Genomic DNA, 21,111 nt, shown 5'->3' with positions numbered 1-21,111 from the left:
CCATGTCTCGTTAACATCTAAATGACGTCATTTGACGTATATGTGGGATAAATTAGTAGTAAATAATACTTTTTTTTGTGTTGGTATTACCAAGTGTCAGTGTCATAAGAACGTAGACTGATTATGAAGTTTCGAACTGTCAAACTCAAAAATAGTCTTGTCACTTGTCAGATTGTAAAGATGTAAGACGTTTTAATTTTCTCGTAACAAAAATAAAGAAGTTTCAGTGTAAAAGTGAGTTTTCGTCATCAAATCCGTGAATTATCCCACATATATTTAAGTAAAAATATACCATCAGCTCGAAACTTCAGTCTAGTGAAGGCGTAGTGAACTAGGCCTATCACAAACTTTGGCCTATCACAAACTTTGGCCTATCACAAGCTTTGGCCTATCACAAGCTTTGGCCTATCACAACCTTTGGCCTATCACAAACTTTGGCCTGGAGCAAATTTTGTCCATTTCGTTTGCAAGAATGCATTATTTGTGCCGAATTCGTTTCCTATCGCCTGCCATTTTTCATGTAACTATTATTATAGGTATGTTTTCATGATCAACCCATCGCCGGTTCACTACAGAGCACGGGTCTCCTCTCAGAGTGAGAAGGGTTTTGGCCATAGTCTACCACGCTGGCCAAGTGCGGATAGGCACCTTTGAGAACATTATGGAGAACTCTCAGGCCTGCAGGTTTCCTCACGATGTTTTCCTTCACCGTTAAAGCAAGTGATAAGTATTTTAATTACTTAAAAAAGCACATAACTCTGAAAAGTTAGAGGTGCGTGCCCCGGATCGAACCCCCGACCTCCGATTGGAAGGCGGACGTCCTAACCACTTGGCTACCACAGATTCCAGGTATGATATATTACAGACATATTTTTTTTGTTTTGATAGTGGAATAAACAGGCGTTAGGTACTTTGCAGAATTCCATATAATATAATAAAGAAACAACAATCTTAATCAGTCATCATCATCATAATCAAAATCAACCCATCACCGGTCCACTACTGAGCACAGGTCTCCTCTCGGAGTGAGAAGGGTTTTGGCCACAGATAAGTGAATTTAGTCCGTGGCCTTAGTATACCACGCTGGACATGTGCGGATTGGTAGACTTCACACACCTTTGAGAACATCATGGAGTAGGCACTCTCAGGCATGCAGGTTTCCTCACGATGAATGGACTTATGCACCTTCCAAATTAAAGAAATTAAATTGACTACGGAACCCAGAACTGTCAATCAGAGTTTATTGTGTGCCCAAAATTGAATGCAGAAATATCCTCACAATGTTTATAGAATCGCCAAACTATATTTATTCTCGCGCCGCGCGGCGAGCGGCGAGCGGTGCTGAAATATGACTGCATAAATTTGCAAGAATGCACTATTTGTGCTGAATTCGTTTCCTATCGCCTGCCACTTTTCATGTAAATATTATATGTTACAGAACAGCCAATGTTTAAACAATTTTTTTTTTCGTTTCCACATTTCAATTGTAGATAGATGCAGGCGTTTCTTTGCGGAAGTCCTGATAACAAACTTAATGCATATCTAAAATAATAATAAAATCTAAAATATAATGCATATATAATGCATATATAAAAGGAAAAGGTGACTGACTGACTGACTGATCTATCAACGCACAGCGAAAACTACTGGACGGATCGGGCTGAAATTTGGCATGCAGATAGCTATTATGACGTAGACATCCGCTAAGAAAGGATTTTTGAAAATTTAACCCCTAGAGGGTGAAATAGGGGTTTGAAATTTAAGTCCACGCGGATGAAGTCGCGAGCATAATCTAGTTAAGTAATATTCGTAAAGTGGCCGCAACCGGCTGAGCTTTCAGTTGTCTACTTGTCTACAAGATGGTGTGGTAAATTCATCATCATCATCATCATCAACCAATAGACGTCCACTGTCCACTGCTGGGCCTAGGTCTCTTTTAGGGACTTCCACGTGCCACGGTCTTGCACCGCCTGGATCCAGCGGCTTCCTGCGACTCGTCTGATGTCGTCCGTCCACCTAGTGGGGGTCTCCCAGTGCTGCGTCTTCCGGTGCGAGGTCGCCATTCCAGCACCTTGGGACCTCAACGTGTATCGGTTCTGCCCATTGCCACTTCAGCTTCGGAACCCGTTGAGCTATGTCGGTTACTCAGTAGTAAATTGGTTAAGTAAATTGAAATGTAACATTTTATGATTTAAAAAAAAGCAACTGCTGAGTTTCTTACCGGCCATTCTCAGTAGAATCTGCTTTCCAAACCATTTTTAACCGTTTTATAATCAACGAAAAAAATGTGTTTCAATATTAAAATTCAGTTCGGTAGGTTGGTTCTGTTCTGTAATTTTACCTAATGATTTTGTTATTTCAAAAAATCGATGTAGGGTCAACAACTGGCGGGTGCAAACTGCAAACCTAGCTGGTTTGCACCCGCTAATATAAGTGACTATGGACACGTGCATACCTAGCTTTGTTGCTGACTGTACATACATTAAAAAAAAGTCGAAAAAAAACGGGCCGAATTGAGAACCACCTCCTTTTTGGAAGTCGGTTAAAAATCAAAACATTTACGCCAGACTACATTAGATATAGTCCGCGACAGGTTGAGTTGGCCATCAGAGTATGAGGTGGGGGGACGCCCCGCACGCCCGCACGCCCGCACGCCACCCGCGCTCGCCCGTGCGGAGTCCGCGCGGAGGCTGTGCGGGTATACAGGGCGTTCCCTCCCCGATTCCCATTACCTATCGCGTACTATACCTACTTAATCAGTAGCCTTATTATAAATGTGAAAGTGTGTTTGTTTGTTGGTTTGTCCTTCAATCACGTCGCAACGGTGCAACGGATTGACGTGATTTTTTTCATGGGTATAGATAAAGACATAGACATAGGCTACTTTTATCAAGGAAATCATCTTTGATTTCCTTGATAAAAGTAGCCTATGTCTATGTCTTGTCTATGTCTATGTCTTCCCACGGGATTTTTAAAAATCTAATTCCACGCGGACGAAGTCGCGGGCATCAGCTATTTATTTTTAAATACTTGTCCGAGCATAATATCAAAACGTTGTTTTTTTTTATTTATGAGCAAATTGATTTTAATTTGATTTAGTTGATGTTAATTGCCATAAGCAGAATCATAATAATTTATCCTATTTACATCACAACAGTTGTCATGATATTGTAAATTGGTCCAGAAATTAATTAGTAAATACCAACTGAAATCTGAAGCGTCACTTCTCATTCAACTCACCCTTAAGAGCTGGTTCACATTATGTCGGAACGACACATTTATCGTTCCGATAAATATGTCGGATGTATATTATTGGTATGATGTTGACGTGTGTATTTAAACAGCCATATTTACATTAGTTAATTACAGTTAGGATGAACGACGAAGAAGCGTTGATAGCCTAGTGATTAAGAATATTATGGAAAACTCTCAGGCAAGCAGGTTTCCCACAATGTTTTTCAAATCAAATCAAATTTCTTTGTTGCGCATATGGCTAAACAGTGCAGATGTTACAAAAACTAAAACTTATAAGTCCCGCAAATTGCTAATGCGCGTGGCCGCCATTTTAGTGACGTCTGCACTAGACTGAAGTTTCGAGCTGATGGTATATTTTTATTTCGGCTGACGTCAAAATGACGTCGTTTCAATGTTAATGAGACACCAGCGCCATAGCAATTTGCGGGACTTATACAGACAAATTCTGCCCACTAGCATGCAATCTTTACCGTTAAAGCAAAAAAACGCATGCAACTTCTAAAAATAGGTCAAACCCCTCGAATAGGAAGGGTGCGTGAATTTTAACAGTGCGCACTTTGCATGTGACATTTGGCCAAGTGCGTAAGTGTGTGGTGGACTATGGCCGAAACCAGAGAAAAGACAAATGTTCAGAATAGTCAGATGGGTTGACTTGATGTTATGATGCATCATTATGCCAGGAAATACCCCACCATTATAATATTATGTCAATAGCAAGGATAAAAGAAGAAAGAAGGTCATGAAGGAAGATTGCGTATGTCGATTTTATTTTTATTTTTATTTTTTACTGAACCACCAACAGAATCATTAAAAAAATATTATAGTATTCAAATCTTAGGTACTAAGTTATTATATAATTCAAACTAGCTTATGCTCGCGAATTCGTCCGCGTGGACAACACAAATTTCAAACCCCTGTTTCACCCCCTTAGGGGATGAATTCTCAAAAATCCTTTCTTAGCGGATGCCCACGTCATAATAGCTATCTGCATGCCAAATTTCAGCCCGATCCGTCCAGTAGTTTGAGCTGTGCGTTGTTAGATCAGTTAGTTAGTCAGTCAGTCACCTTTTCCTTTTATATATTTAGATTATAGGCGGCTACAGCATGCAATATTAGACAGATAAGCCAAAAAGAAAGAGAAAGCAAATAGCCAGCCTGCGGCAAAGCTGTCGTTCCGTTGTAATGTAAACCAACTCTATGTTGTAATGGACTTCCAAAGTGTTTTTCGCTTAAATAAGAAATAATTAGTTTCCTTTGAGTAGAAATCTAATTTGTCTTCACAACGATCTAAAGTTCAAGCCTTGACAAGTATTATTCAACTTTCTAGCTAATCTAGAGTTTCTAGCTAATTTAGAGCCTCAATAGCTCAACGTTTAAGGATCGGACTGAAGTCCGAGGTCGCCGGTTCAAACCCCACCCATTGCAATATTGTCGAACCCACTCAAGATTTTCGCTTAATTGGAGGGGAAAGGGGGAATATTAGTCATAATTAACAGGGCTAATATTCTTTAAAAAAAAAACTACATCGGACTGACTTCTATACTTAATGGACTAAGAGCCCACGAGGGCCAGACCTTCGTAATTTTATAAAAGCTGAAAGTTTCTCCGTGTATTGTCCCTAACACAGGGAAGAACAATCAGCGACTATGAAGCTTGGAACATGGTGGGAAAGAAAGGAAATCATCTTTGATTTCCTTGATAAAAGTAGCCTATGTCTATGTCTTGTCTATGTCTATGTCTTCCCACGGGATTTTTAAAAATCTAATTCCACGCGGACGAAGTCGCGGGCATCAGCTATTTATTTTTAAATACTTGTCCGAGCATAATATCAAAACGTTGTTTTTTTTTATTTATGAGCAAATTGATTTTAATTTGATTTAGTTGATGTTAATTGCCATAAGCAGAATCATAATAATTTATCCTATTTACATCACAACAGTTGTCATGATATTGTAAATTGGTCCAGAAATTAATTAGTAAATACCAACTGAAATCTGAAGCGTCACTTCTCATTCAACTCACCCTTAAGAGCTGGTTCACATTATGTCGGAACGACACATTTATCGTTCCGATAAATATGTCGGATGTATATTATTGGTATGATGTTGACGTGTGTATTTAAACAGCCATATTTACATTAGTTAATTACAGTTAGGATGAACGACGAAGAAGCGTTGATAGCCTAGTGATTAAGAATATTATGGAAAACTCTCAGGCAAGCAGGTTTCCCACAATGTTTTTCAAATCAAATCAAATTTCTTTGTTGCGCATATGGCTAAACAGTGCAGATGTTACAAAAACTAAAACTTATAAGTCCCGCAAATTGCTAATGCGCGTGGCCGCCATTTTAGTGACGTCTGCACTAGACTGAAGTTTCGAGCTGATGGTATATTTTTATTTCGGCTGACGTCAAAATGACGTCGTTTCAATGTTAATGAGACACCAGCGCCATAGCAATTTGCGGGACTTATACAGACAAATTCTGCCCACTAGCATGCAATCTTTACCGTTAAAGCAAAAAAACGCATGCAACTTCTAAAAATAGGTCAAACCCCTCGAATAGGAAGGGTGCGTGAATTTTAACAGTGCGCACTTTGCATGTGACATTTGGCCAAGTGCGTAAGTGTGTGGTGGACTATGGCCGAAACCAGAGAAAAGACAAATGTTCAGAATAGTCAGATGGGTTGACTTGATGTTATGATGCATCATTATGCCAGGAAATACCCCACCATTATAATATTATGTCAATAGCAAGGATAAAAGAAGAAAGAAGGTCATGAAGGAAGATTGCGTATGTCGATTTTATTTTTATTTTTATTTTTTACTGAACCACCAACAGAATCATTAAAAAAATATTATAGTATTCAAATCTTAGGTACTAAGTTATTATATAATTCAAACTAGCTTATGCTCGCGAATTCGTCCGCGTGGACAACACAAATTTCAAACCCCTGTTTCACCCCCTTAGGGGATGAATTCTCAAAAATCCTTTCTTAGCGGATGCCCACGTCATAATAGCTATCTGCATGCCAAATTTCAGCCCGATCCGTCCAGTAGTTTGAGCTGTGCGTTGTTAGATCAGTTAGTTAGTCAGTCAGTCACCTTTTCCTTTTATATATTTAGATTATAGGCGGCTACAGCATGCAATATTAGACAGATAAGCCAAAAAGAAAGAGAAAGCAAATAGCCAGCCTGCGGCAAAGCTGTCGTTCCGTTGTAATGTAAACCAACTCTATGTTGTAATGGACTTCCAAAGTGTTTTTCGCTTAAATAAGAAATAATTAGTTTCCTTTGAGTAGAAATCTAATTTGTCTTCACAACGATCTAAAGTTCAAGCCTTGACAAGTATTATTCAACTTTCTAGCTAATCTAGAGTTTCTAGCTAATTTAGAGCCTCAATAGCTCAACGTTTAAGGATCGGACTGAAGTCCGAGGTCGCCGGTTCAAACCCCACCCATTGCAATATTGTCGAACCCACTCAAGATTTTCGCTTAATTGGAGGGGAAAGGGGGAATATTAGTCATAATTAACAGGGCTAATATTCTTTAAAAAAAAAAACTACATCGGACTGACTTCTATACTTAATGGACTAAGAGCCCACGAGGGCCAGACCTTCGTAATTTTATAAAAGCTGAAAGTTTCTCCGTGTATTGTCCCTAACACAGGGAAGAACAATCAGCGACTATGAAGCTTGGAACATGGTGGCTTTGGGATATAACAGGCAACAAAGGGGTAAATATCTTACGTCATATTTTAAAGTGTATTTTTTTTTTGGAATACTTAGTAGAAATGACGTCATGCATTGTCAGACAGTATCGTGGCAACCCCCTGCCAAACACCCTTAAACTTTAAAAAAAAATATTTTTAAAAGAATATTAGCCAAGTTAATTGCTGACTAATATTCTCCTTTCCCCTCCAATTAAGCGTAAAGCTTGTGCTAGGTTTATTATGTTTTTTTCTTTACATTGAGTCCACCAATCCGCACTTGGCCTATGGCCTATGGCGCATGATCGACTATGGCCAAAACCCTTCTCTTTCTGTACCCACCATATTGCATTTATCATATCCATTACTAATATTAACAATGCGAAAGTGTGTCTGCATGTCTGTCTGCTAGCTTTTCCCGTCCCAACAGTTAAACCGTTGTTGATGAAATTTGGTACAGAGTTAGCTAACATCCCGGGAAAGGACATAAACTACTTTTATCCCGGAAAATTAAAGAGTTCCTACGGGATTTTCAAGAAACCAAAATCCACTAATACAAAAATAAATTATTTAATTTCCAATTTCCATCAATAATAGTAATTCCTAATTTCTAGGTACAAATTCAACATGAAGTTTTTCCCCGGGACTGTAGAACAATCCTGTCTTCTCAATAACAACGTCGTCGGGCTTCGGCGTGTTAGGTAAGGGTAGAACTTTGTAATTCAGAAACACGGCAACTACTGCGTAACGCACTGACATGTAGGCAAACCTTTGACCTGAAAAGCAAAGTGAATATTATTATTATTCTTAAATTCTTCTAGTAATTAATATTCTTAAAAAAAACAAAAAAAGATTAGTTAAACTTATAAAAGTTTATATTTCACTCTACGGGATATAAATTATATTATTATACTTAGTCCAGTCATAATATACATTCAAAGTTACAATAATTCGCATAGGGCTAAAAATTGGTACGAGTGTTGGGATCAGTTGGGTTTCCCCTCCAATTATAATATGGGTACCTTCAAGTCAAGAGTGAATAGGCATCTTCTAGGCAAGCGCGCTCCATCTTAGGCTGCATCATCACTTGCCACCCAGGCCTGATTGCAGCTAAGCGCTAGTCTATAAATTAAAAAAAACACCAATACCTATATAAATGAATTGTGAAAAGTCCCCATCGATTTATACTGTTTTTTTTTTTTTTTTTACTGATGTTCCCAACATTCGTACCAATTTTTAGCCTTACTAATGAGGCCAATTATAGCTAACTAGCTAACTAGCTAACTAGCTGATGCCCACGACTAAGTTCTCGTGGATTTAGGTTTTTAAAAATCCCGTGGGAACTCTTGGATTTTCCGGGATAAAACCGCAGTCCCGTCGTGACCACGACCCGTGCTATTGGGTTGAAATATCGACAAATAAAAACAAAAATTAATCGTGGTATGTACCCGTTATATACATTAAAAGATGTTATTTACCGATGCAATTCCTTGGACCTTCACCAAACGGCATAAAAGTGTAAGGCTTTATATCCTTCTCGTTTTCTGGTAGAAATCTGTCAGGATCAAACTTCTTCGGATTGGGGAAGTAGTCGGGGTTGTAGTGCATGCCCATCGCGTTGATGTAGACAGGGGTGCCAGCTTTGATAGTCAGCTTGTCGTCAATCTGGTAGTCTGTTGTGGCGACCCTGTCCAACCACCCCATCACGGCATGTTTTCGAAGAGCCTCTGTAATGAAAAAAATCGGTCAAGTGTGAGTTGGATTCGAAGACTAAAGGTTCCGTGCCATCATAAAAGAAATAATATTTTATAATTATTTTAAATTTTTATGACAGCCATTTTAAATTTTTTATTATTTGTTGTCATGGTGGCAACCCTTATTATAAATGCGAAAGTGTGTTTGTATGTTTGTTGGTTTGTCCTTCAATCACGTCGCAACGGTGCAACGGATTGACGTGATTTTTTACATGAGTAGGTATAGATAAAGACCTGGAGAGTGACATAGGCTCCTTTTATCCCGGAAAATCAAAGAGTCCCCACGATATTTTTAAAAACCTTATTCCACGCGGATGAAGTCGCGGGCATCAGCTAGTAGAAATATGTGAAAATTTCAACTCTCTAGTCTCTACCGATTAAGGTTCACGAGATGCAGCCGGTTGACAGACGGACGGACGGACAGCAAAGCTTAGTAATAGGGTTCCGTTGGTTACGGGTTACCTTTGAGGTACGGAAATATAAAAGTCTGTTTCCACGTTTATGTTTTACTATAGTAGAATCGAAGTGTTTATTTATCTAAATCTTATAATAGCATTTAAACCACAATATTTTCTATCTGTTTGTTTGTTACAGCTAATCTTCGAAACAACTGAATCGATTTTGAACTGAAATGACAAGTGTCGTTGGCAATAAGAATACAAGGAGTAATTTAGGCAACTTTTAATTCCAGAAAAACAAGACTTGAAAAATGAAAGAAAATGAGATATTTGAAAACCTAAATTCACGGGAACAAGTCGTGAGAGAAAGCTAGATTTTAAATTATCCAAGGTGACCTAACCAGGATTTGAACTTGCGACCCCATGACAGATAAAAATGGCAATAATTTTGCATTAAAACATTTTTAAAAATAATTAATTACCTTTGATAACACAATTGAGATAAATCATGTCTGCCAACTGTTCTGCAGTAAAATCATCGCTTCCATTACGTTTTGTGGCTTCAGCAAGTTCTTCGTACAGTTTTTGCTAAAAACGATACGTAGGGTATAAGTCCCACAAATTGCTAATGCACGTGGCCGCCATTTTAGTGACGTCAGAACTAGACTGAAGTTTCGAGCTGATGGTAGGTATATTTTTATTTCGGCTGACATCAAAATGACGTCATTTCGATGTTAATGAGACATGGTTCCAGCGCAATAGCAATTTGCGGGACTTATAAATGATTGAATTTATTATTTCTATCAAAAGGTTACGTCATCCACCATGCGACAAATTTCAGACTGTCAGTGAGTCAGGACTTTGAATTTTATATATATACATAGATATGTTAATTGTCAATACTGATTATTACCTGTATATCTTGTTGGAAGGCTAGTTCGTATAATATAAACGTCAGCAAAGATCCAGTCGTTTCGCCTCCAACTAACAGGAAAATCGATGCCTGCGCAATTATAGTATCTTCTGAATAACCTGTAACCAATTATCTCTTAGTTTTTATTGTTTTTTTTAAATCAAAATAGCGTGGAAACGAGCACGCGGGTCACCTGATGTTAAGTGATTACCGCCGCCCATGAACAATTGCAGTACCAGAGGAACTGGCGATTGCCGGCCTTTCAGGAATTTGTTGGTCCGCCTCTTGACTAACCCCATGTTGTAATCAAATGGGAACACCGCCAATTGCGGTGTATTGTATTTAGGATACCAAAGTAAGCAGGTCATGTATAGCTGACATGCTCGGTAGTGAGACGAGTTATAGCGCAATGGTCTTCTGTAAAACTGTTAGATATATACATAACTGAAGCAGGGTGCCGCTCCGCAGAAGAAAATAGTAGAAGGGGGCATTATGCTCACCTTCTCCAGCCTTAGGAATTTGGTGTAAAGATGCCGATGCAGATTATTTATTTTTAACTAGCTGATGCCCGCGACTTCGTCCGCGTGGAATTACGTTTTTTTAAAACCCCATGGGAACTCTTTGATTTTCCGGGATACAAAGTAACCTATGTCACTCTCCAGGTATTTATATATACCCATGCAAAAAATCACGTCAACCCGTTGCACCGTTGCAACGTGATTGAAGGACAAACCAACAAACAAACACACTTTCGCATTTATAATAAGGGTACTGATGGGCATCAGTATTTTAAACATAACTTCACAATAATGTAACTAGATGCCGCTGTTATGGGATAATGGAATTATGGGATAGCGCGAGGTATTCGTTCGGGGCGAACCACTAGTTATATAGATTTACCCTCATTATTGGCTGTGTTCTCCTTCCTCAGTTTCAACAAAGCGTCGAACAGATCTCCGGTCTCCCCTACAGTGCCACTACCTTCACGCTGTGCTGCTGCAGCATTGAAGATCTTTCTGAGGTTGTCTGTGGCTGGTTTTGGGAAGAACTTGAACCTGAAATCAAAATGAGGATTTGCAGACTTTACACACCTTTGAGAACATTTATGCAGAACTGTCCGGCGCACAGGATTCTCACGATGTTTTTCTTTACTTTTAAAGCTTTATTTACAGTCGCATTCCTCATTGCTGAGAGAAGTGACCCTTTTCTATTAAATAATGTCAGGAGTTCTCTTGGGACAGTAAACTCCAAAAAAGGAGATAGACGTCTCAAACACTAGGCTGTCACATTTCTTAATAAAAACCGACTTCGTTACATAAACACTAAAAATTGAAAAATAATTTAATTTTCGATTTACGATCGATCGATAGACGATTCGCGCAGCTAAAGCTAATTGGCACCGGCACCAAAAAGTATTATTATGGAACTATATTAACTCTTGTATACATAATATATTCGGTAATAAATTAAATTATTTTTCAATTTTTAGTGTTTATGTAACGAAGTCGGTTTTTATTTTTTTTGTAAAAATTTTTTATTTCACAATTTTTAGTGGCCCCATGGAATTATGCTATGACTGGTTAAAAATCTACTGTTTACTAAGCTATTACACTGATCGCGAACAATTTACTCTTATCCGTTGAGGAGTTCCAGTATCTATCTTCGAAGATGTTCATCAGATCTTCACCAAATTGAAATGGGACCAACTTTGAAGTATACCCTTTTAAACAAAAAAAGAATTTTCAAAATCGGTCCAGGCGTTTTTGAGTAATCGGGGAACATACAAAAAAAAAAAAAAAAAAAAAAAAAAAAAAAAAAGATTCCGACGAATTGAGAACCTCCTCCTTTTTTTGAAGTCGGTTAAAAATAAATGCAATGCTTACCGAAAAACATCAACCAATTCGGGGAAAAAGAAAAAACAGGAATTCCCCAGACCTCTGAGGGGACTGTACTCCATGAAGGCATCAGCAGCCGACCTAATGTGGTCTTTGCCAGTCAGCGTGCCGTTGCAGGCTACCCCATAGGCCGATGTGCCAATCACGTCCGTTGTATAGTCCACGAGTAATGACTGAAAATAGATATACAGACAACCCTCTCTCTAAATAACTTTAAATACATATCAAAAATTGCGGAACCGGCAGAATTAGAATCTGCGTCTTCTGAATTTCAGTCACCTTTCCCTTTTATATATTTAGATAAAGAGTTTAAAAATAAAAAATAAAAATGCTAAATGAAGAACGCTCAAGAGGATACTATATACCTTTAGACATATCTTGGTGTTTCGTTCCTTCTGGATTCTCTGGACGAATTCCTTAGACTTGGAGCGAATAAAGTTTTGTGAGTTTCTGAGTTTGGCTGCTGTGAAGGCACCGGTCAGACGTTTGCGTAAAGGTGACCATTCGGGCTCCTTAACAAAGTTATTTCAGTATTCATTAAAATCAAAATGATATTATTTATTTCATGGTAGGGAAACTTTCTGCGAAACAGTAATGCACAAGGAGGAGGCCGCTGAGCGGAATCGCGAGCGTCTCTGTCATTCATACCTATATGACGTTTTATCGGTCTCAATGACAGAGACAACGCTCTACAAATCTGTTATCTGCTTCTAAAGGTCTATGTACATTACTTTTTGTCGCGTACTGTAGGTACATCCTCCAGGCTGAGCCTAATGGGCATAGCGTTCTTCAGAATTCCAGGAGCCTCTTAATATTCGCTGAGGTTAGCCAGGGGATTAAAGTGCGTAGAAGCCCCTATAACCCCATCTCTCCCCAAAGAGAAGGAAATCTGCCAATCCGTACTTGCCAGCGTGGCTGATTATGGCCTAAGATTTACTCGTTCTGAGAGGAGATCACCATGAACAACCATCCACCATGGATGGTTGTTCATGGTGATGATGTTGACTGTTCCTCTTGAACTAATTGTTACATTAATGGAATTAAAGTATTCTTACTTACTTTAGACATGAACAAATTCCGTTTCCCAATAGGATCACTATCGCCAGATGCCACAAATCTGTTCCTGAAGCTGCCGAAATCCTTCGTCAGCACCCGACGAGCGATCTCCGGCGAGTTGATGATGAGAGCTGGTCTCCAGAACAGCCAGATGCCGATGTAGGGGGTCCTGAAGTCTTCGTTCATCTGACGCATCCACAATCCCTTAAAAACACCTTTATAATATAGACACCAGACTTTATAATATAAAAATCACATAAGTTAAATTAATAGGTACATTATATGGGTTGATCATGATGAGTAGGTACCTACTCATCATGATCAACCCATCACTACAGAAGACGGGTCTCCTCTCAGGCTCTCAGCATGAAAAGGGTTTTGGCCATAGTCTACCAAGTAAAGGAATAAATCCGAAAACCGTGAATTTGTGGTTACATCACACAGGAAAAAATTAAAATGTGTTCATGAACAAATAATTAGTATTTTCAATTTTCTAAGTAAGAAAACTATACCAAGTGGGGTATCATATGAAAGGGCTTTATTTGTACATTCTAAAACAGATTTTTATTTATTTGTATGCTTAATAACCGACCGAATAATTAGTATTTCCAATTTTCAAAGTAAGATAACTAAGTATATCAAGTGGAGTATCGTATGAAAGGTCTGTTCACCTGTGCATTCTAAAACAGGTTTTTATTTATTTTTATGCTTAATAGTTTTTGAATTATCGTGCAAAATGTCGAAAAGATACGAATGTAATACGGAACCCTCAGTGCGCGAGTCTGACTCGTACTTGGCCGGTTTTTTTAGAAGAATTTTAATTTTAGATGTCCTTACTATATTGAGTTTCTGCAGGAAGGTCAAACTGCCCAATATTGGGCTTGGTGGTGAGTGCGGCACGCCACGCGCCGCCCAAAAGTTTCTGACTTTCAACCACCGCTGGTACACCCAGGTCACAGCACACGCGACGATAGCTGCTAAAATGTAATAAAGCATACTGTTATCCTAACTAAATTTACAAGTTTTAAAATAATGTACTTATAACAAAATCAAAATGCTACGTTCATCATTAAACTCTCTGATGAACACTGAATGGTCGAAACGTAAACGTTCCTTATCTCTTATCATACAACTTAGGTTAATTGTATTTTATTGCGTCGTCAAACTGACCTTTGGGGGTAAATTAATATGTATAGCTGTTTTTTTTTTATTTTAAGTTCGCTTATGTACTAATTGTGAGTTCTAGGACTTTTCTCAACAAAACAAAAATTTAAAATCTGTTTTAGAATGCACAGGTGAAGCCCTTTCATGTGATACCCCACTTGGTATATTAGTCTTACTTTGAAAGTTGACAATACCAATTATTTGTTCATGAACACATTTTTTTTTTGTGATGTAATCACAAATTCACGGTTTTCGGGTTTCTTGACAGACCGACAGACAGACAGAGGTACGGACGGAGGCTTCCTTTTGCGGTACGGAACCCTAAAAAAAATACTATCTAGATATTAAATTATACCGGGACTGACAGCTTAACGTGTTCGCCGTACTTCCGGATTATGGAACCGAAAATAGATATAATATTATAATAAAACAATTTGTTAACAACATTCCACATCAAATGTTAGGTGGGCCGTTTAATTAAATATTTCCAAGCACAATGGTCGCCCCGCCCGCCCGCCCCCCATTGTGCCGGAAAACAAACAACGCCCAATAAAAGCCTCCGTTCCGGTCCAAAAGGTAATTGACTATTAATCTAGGAGCCCACTCACTCTGAATTAGAAACTATAGCTGTTTTCCGCGACTTCGTTTGCCTGGATCCAAACTCCTATTAACTTGTTGGAGTTTTTCAAAATCCTTCCTTAGTGCGCAACGGAGCAACGGATCGACTTGATTTTTCGCAACAAAGTCGCGGGCATCAGCTAGTGTATAAATATCATTAGGTACCTACTTAGGGAATAGATAGAATGAGTAGGTATGAATGGAACTTTTTCTCGCAAAATCTGTGAACTATAGAACTACATAGAAGCGCTCGCATTGCGGAATTAATTCCGCACCGGATTTTGATAGATTTTCCAAATTTACGGATTTTGAAACGCACCGTAACTATTCGCACCGTGCGCGTGGTGCGCGCTAGCTCTCAATGTAGGTACTTAGTTTTTTTTTTATTTAGACAAAACGAAAAGTGAACAATTTACACCACACTTTTAGACCAAAGCACTAGATAAAAAGCCGAGACTGGGCGTTGGCAGTTTGCAGCCCAAATAGACCGTAGTCTCTGCTAGGGCTGACAAAGTTCATCGACCTCATTCATACTATATTATATTATATATTATATTTATATATTATATTATATTTATTATATTATATTTGTATTTAGGTTTTACCTAAATCCGTTTTACGAGTAGTTTAGGATTTCAAATGAGCAAAACTACCTATGTAGGTACCTAGGTATAGTACGCGATAGGTGGAGATGGTAATTGAGGAGGGAACGCATTCCCCGACTCATTCCCCGATTGTCATCTCGACCTGTCGCGCACCATACTTATACTCTGCCTCACTACAATATCACATAGGTAGATATAACTAACCATGTGATATTGTACCTATAGCTGGTTGATGGTTCCCTGGGAACGGGGACGGGCGCTAATGTGGGACGCAACGTGCGTTGACACATTGGCCCCGTGTCATATCAGGGAGACAGCATCAAGACCGGGAGCCGCAGCAGAAACAGCTGAAAACGGCAAACGGCAACGAAGTCGCGAGCATAAGCTAGTTGTAATATATTCACTAACTATACAAGCCATAATGTTTCTCTTTAAATGTCTCTTAAAAGTTTAAAATGGCGGTGAATTTTACATCATTCGGCAGTTCCGCTAACTAGCAAGACTCAAGAGTAAGTACACTACTTATGTGTTCAGTAATTTTTGCATAACCGCCGCAGTTTGTGCCACGAACCGCCGAAGACATCATTTTGCATTGAAAATGTTAATTTTCTGGAAAGTTCGACGCTGTACTTAGAGTTCAAATTAGTGGGGAGACGGGTACTGTATTAAAATGAACTGCAGTATGCATAATGGCATTTTATAATGACGTATTTTTAACTAGCTTATGCCCGCGACCAGTGGCGTGCAGCTGATAGAGGCATAAACGCACTTCTTACCCTCGTTGTAATAAATCAATGCTTATTTTTCATTAAAACCTGCCGGAAAATAAGTTCATACCTAAATGCATACCCTGGCATGAAATCCTGTGCACGCCACTGCCCGCGACTATACTTTCAAACCCCTATTTAGCCCGTCGTAGGCGTTGAATTTTCAAAAAGGCTTTCTTAGCGGATGTCTACATCATAATAGTTAAGTATCTGCATGCCTTTCAGTCCGATCCGTCCTTTTGAGCTGTGCTTTGATAGATCAGTCAGTCAGTAAGTCAACTTTTTTAACCGAGTTCCAAAAAGGGGGTTCTCAACTCGGCTCGTTTTTTTTTAATGTATGTCTACCGATTTTTTCGAGGTTTCTAGACCGATTTTTTTTTTTTTCTTTTATAGTACATATCTTATTAAAATTAAAATTTGGGTTTGTCCTAGTGGTCCTAGTGGTGAGCACTGTGGTCTTATAAGTGGGGTTTGATTCCCGGTTGGGCAGGGCTTTTTGGGAATTAATAATTCCTAAAATTGTCTCTGGGGTCTGATAGGCTATATGGCCGCAGCTAACCTACTAGAAAAAGCGGCCACCCTACAGGTAACGCCATCCTTCCACGCGATTTAGCGTTCCGGTACGATGTTTAATAAAACTGGAAGGGGCGTGAGTATAACTTCATCTGTAGTCTCTAAATGAGATACTTTTTCCTGATTTTACAGAAGGGGCAGCTAAAAAAGTAGGAGCAACTCCTTCAAATTAACTTGATTTCTTTACATTTCCTCAATCCAAAACTTTTCCTCTGATCAATCAAAGTTCATGAAAGTCCTCCCGCGAGAGGGCATAATTCCTCCACGCATCCTGAGGGCCCTCATTCAAGTTACAAGTTTAAGAGACCTTTGCATAATATCACTACACATATTATAAACTGTGATACCCTAGTGGTTGACGTCCGCCTTCTAATCGGAGATCGGGGGTTCGATCCCGGGAATCCACCTCTAACTTTTCAGAGTTATGTGCGTTTTAAGTAATTAAATATCACTTGCTTTTACGGTGAAGGAAAACATCATGAGGAAACCTGCATGCCTGAGAGTTCTCCATAATGTTCTCAAAGTAGTGTGAAGTCTACCAATCCGCACTTGGCCAGCAGCGTGGTAGACTATGGCCAAACCCTTCTCTGAGAGGTGACCCGTGCTCTGTAGTGAGCCGGCGATGGGTTGATCATGATCATGATCATTATAAACTAGCTGATCCACGTGGATTCAAGTATTGAAATCCCGTGGGAACTCTTTAATTTTCTGGAATTAAAAGTAGTCTCTGTCACTCTCCAGGTCTTCCAACTACATATACCCATGCAAAAAATCAGGGGAGCTGCTGTTCCGTTGCAGCGTGATTGAAGGACAAACCAACAAACACACTTTTGCATATTTTATAAATATGGGTAGTGATGTGAAAGAAAATCACGCCGCAACGGAGTACCTAACAGATTGGTCTGATTTTTAGAGTTCCGTACCTCATAAGGAAAAAGGAACGCTTATAGGATCACTTCGTTGTCTGTCTATCTGTCTGTCTGTCGTGTCTGTCACGAAAACCTATAGGGTACTTCCCGTTGACCTAGAATCATGAACTCTTCTCACACTTAGCGGAGATCCGTGCTCTGTAGTGAGCCGGCGATGGGTTGATCATGATGATGTAGCACTAGAAATAGCTCTATGTAGTTTTGTAACTAATAAGTAACATTTTACGCAAACATAATTTGCTACGATCACTCGGGCCGTGCTAGCGTCTTCCCAATTAGGAAAGTTTGTCGGATTTACTCCGACCCAAATCTTAAATTCTTAGCTGAATTGACCTTCAGCTAACTTTCTAATTAACTGTAAGTACAGGTGACCTCATTACACTTTAGTCAAACACTTATTAAAGGGGTTCATTAAACGCAATCCAGCAATCAGTAGGTAGGTACCCTTATTATCAGTACCTTTTTATTATAACTGCGAAAATGTGTTTGTTGGTTTGTCCTTCTATCACGTCGCAACGGTACAACGGGTCAACATGTTTTTTTGCATGGGTATAGATAAAGACCTGGAAAGTGACATGGGCTACTTTTTATACCGGAAAATCAAAGAGTTCCCACGGGATTTAAAAAACCTAATTCCTCGCGGACGAAGTCGCCGGCATCAGCTAGTTTTGGATATAGCTAACTTTTGCCCGTGATATCATCCATGACTACCACAAATTTTGAACCCCTATTTTACCCTCCTAGGTGTTGAACTTTCCAAAATTCTTTCTTAGCGGATGTCTTCGTCATAATAGCTATCTGCATACCCAGCCCTATAAAAATCTGTTTTACAATGTACCGGTAAAGCCCTTTTCATAATATTATGATACCCCACTTAAACTTGATAACTATAGTTATCTTACTTTGAAAATTGAAAATATTATTATTTGTTTCCATCCATCCATCCATCCATCAGCCTGTTTGCGTCCACTGCTGGACATAGGCCTTTCCAAGAGCGCGCCACCAAACACAGTCCTCAGCCTTCCTCATCCACCCGCTCCCCACCACCTTCTTCAGGTCATCGGGGATATTATTTGTTTATATTGTTACAAAAATTATTAAAATAACTGTTATTGTTGTAAAATATTATTATTTGTTTATGTTGTTTATAAATATTATTTGTTCAGGAGCACATTTTATTTTTGTTATGTAACGACAATTTCACGGTTTTCGGATTTATTTCTTTACTTGTGCCATAAGACCTACCTACGTGGCAAATTTCAAGATTCTAGGTCATATGTTTTCTTGACTGACACGACCAACGGACAGACAGACAGACAACGAAGTGATCCTATAAGGGTTTATCCTTTTGAGGTACGGAACCCTAAAAATTACGTACTAATACGTCAACTTGCGACTTTACCACCGTTTCCACTCAGAAAAGACGTGAAACGTAGAGTTTGAACCAAATTACTTGAAAAATGCTAATTCGTTAAGCCGTCAGTAGGTATATTAATCGCGTTGTTAGTCGGTAATCGAATCCGGGCCCGTGACGGATGGCGGTCGCAATTGTACGCGATTTCCTAAAGCCCACGTTCGAGTGTTATTTGTCAAGCGAGGGGCGAATTGAAAATGCACACATTTTTCAAGTCCCGGCGAGTTTACGTTTGTGATTATGGCAATAGTTCAAGATGGTTGACTTACCTACTCTGAACGTAGATTTTGCGACCAGACACGACACTAAAAACTTTGAGCTACGCGACAGCGACAGACAATAATTCATCATCAGCATTCGATTACAACGTGGGGTTATTCAAGGGGCAGACCAACAAAATCCTGAAAGGCCGGCAGCGAACCCTTCGACCGGTTTTTCTTATTGGTGTGTATCCACTATTTACATCACCATCATCATGATCAACCCATCGCCGGCTCACTACAGAGCACGGGTCTCCTCTCAGAGTAAGAAGGGTTTTGGCCATAGTCTACCACGCTGGCCATGTGCGGATTGGTAGACACTAGACTTCACACACCTTTGAGAACATTATGGAGAACTCTCAGGTGTGCAGGTTTCCCCACGATGTTTTCCTTCACCGTTAAAGCAAGTGATATTTAATTACTTAAAACACACATAACTCAGAAAATTAGAGGTGCGTGTCCGGGATCGAACCCCCGACCTCCGATTAGAAAGCGGATGTCCTAACCACTAGGCTATCACAGCTTTACATTATGTTTCAAATCACGAAAAAGGTCTAAAACAATACATCTTACAATGTTCGATTGCCACGTGGAAACGAAAATAGAGTCTGAAAAATACCCTTAGAATAAATACCTCTACAAAGCTTACAAAGGAACTAGCAGGCAGAATTGAACGTAAAACTTTCCGAATTACATTCTGTAAGTAAACAACGTTCATCACAAATACACAGTACAAGCATTGACTTATTTACTTCGTAAGGACAGGGCCATTGAACAAGCAAAATGGCACCGACTCATTGGTCCTAAAATGTTTTTTTTAATAGAGATTGCGAGCTAAGGAGCAGGCGGGTCACCTGATGTTAAGTGATTACCGCCGCCCATGAACATTTGCAGCACCAGAGGAATCGCCGATGCGTTGCCGGCCTTTTAGGAACTTGTTGGTCCGCCCCTTGAATAACCCCATGTCTTAATCTAGTGGGAACACCGCCAATGGGAGTTGGTTCCACAGTTTGCATGTGCGTGGAAAGAAGGATCTGAGAAGACTGCAAAATTGGGTTCCTAGTTCCTACTGAAAATTTGTCTTCTTCTTCACTAGACACTTCACTTCTTTGTGCACTAGACACCCAGGTGGTGAGTTTTATTTAGCACCAATGCAACCTCAGTGATGTTTGGGTTTCAAACGGGTATAAGAGGTGGCGCTGATTTATTTGGTTCCAAAACTGTGAAAAGTTTTGTTCGCTTGGGCATATCTTGTCATTTAAATATCGATGAGTACAAGTTGTCTTGACCCCAAACACTACAAAAGATAAAAGAATTCCTCGCAAAAGCTCTCGTTTTCATCAATTTAGTTTTCTTTGTGCTCGGATCTAATATCGAGATATTCGGGAGGAACTTTTATCGTCGCGCCGCCATTTCTGAAACCGCATTTTCACGAATAGGCATTTTTGTGTGAAAGGATAAAGCGTTTGAGCCTATAACTGGTGTCTAATTTTAATTGAATTTTGACTCTATATGGCGAATCAAAGGCAGGGTAATTGGTAATGTCATCAGATGCGTGGGCCCTTTTTTAAAATATTATCACTACCCATATTATAAATGCGAAAGTGTTTTTGTTCGTTGGTTTGTCCTTCAATCACGTCGCAACGGTGCAACGGATTGACGTGATTTTTAGGGTTCCGTACCTCAAAAGGAAAAACGGAACCCTTATAGGATCACTTTGTTGTCTGTCTGTCCGTCTGTCTGTCAAGAAACCTACAGGGTACTTCCCGTTGACCTAGAATCATGAAATTTGGCAGGTAGGTAGA

General features: G+C 39.4%; 1 protein-coding gene across 1 annotated transcript; it reads right to left on the bottom strand.

Moving 5' to 3' along the window:
- Positions 1-7,508: 7,508 nt before the first annotated feature.
- Positions 7,509-14,160, bottom strand: LOC117990086 (cytochrome P450 6k1-like). Its single transcript, XM_034977533.2, has 9 exons — positions 13,814-14,160; positions 12,980-13,180; positions 12,286-12,432; positions 11,909-12,093; positions 10,926-11,080; positions 10,026-10,144; positions 9,595-9,700; positions 8,439-8,687; positions 7,509-7,736 (listed from the first exon to the last, which is right to left on the bottom strand). The coding sequence occupies exons 1-9, from the start codon at positions 13,970-13,972 to the stop codon at positions 7,564-7,566; spliced, it is 1,494 nt and encodes a 497-aa protein (XP_034833424.1). The 5' UTR covers positions 13,973-14,160; the 3' UTR covers positions 7,509-7,563.
- Between the last annotated feature and the right edge of the window lie 6,951 nt (positions 14,161-21,111).

This window comes from Maniola hyperantus, chromosome 17 (assembly GCF_902806685.2).
Source record: "Maniola hyperantus chromosome 17, iAphHyp1.2, whole genome shotgun sequence".
Classification (NCBI taxonomy): domain Eukaryota; kingdom Metazoa; phylum Arthropoda; class Insecta; order Lepidoptera; family Nymphalidae; genus Maniola; species Maniola hyperantus.
The sequence above is the reverse complement of the archived record's forward strand: the minus strand, read 5'-3'. Positions and strand labels throughout refer to the sequence as shown.

Bases quoted from the DNA above. Each gene is read 5' to 3' on its own strand.
- LOC117990086 (XM_034977533.2), bottom strand. From the start codon at position 13,972: ATGCTTTATTACATTTTAGCAGCTATCGTCGCGTGTGCTGTGACCTGG. The intron at 12,433-12,979 runs GTAAGTAAGAAT...AACTTTGTTAAG, and splicing joins GGAATTTGTTCATGTCTAAA to GAGCCCGAATGGTCACCTTT. The intron at 12,094-12,285 runs GTATATAGTATC...ATCTATTTTCAG, and splicing joins ACACCAAGATATGTCTAAAG to TCATTACTCGTGGACTATAC.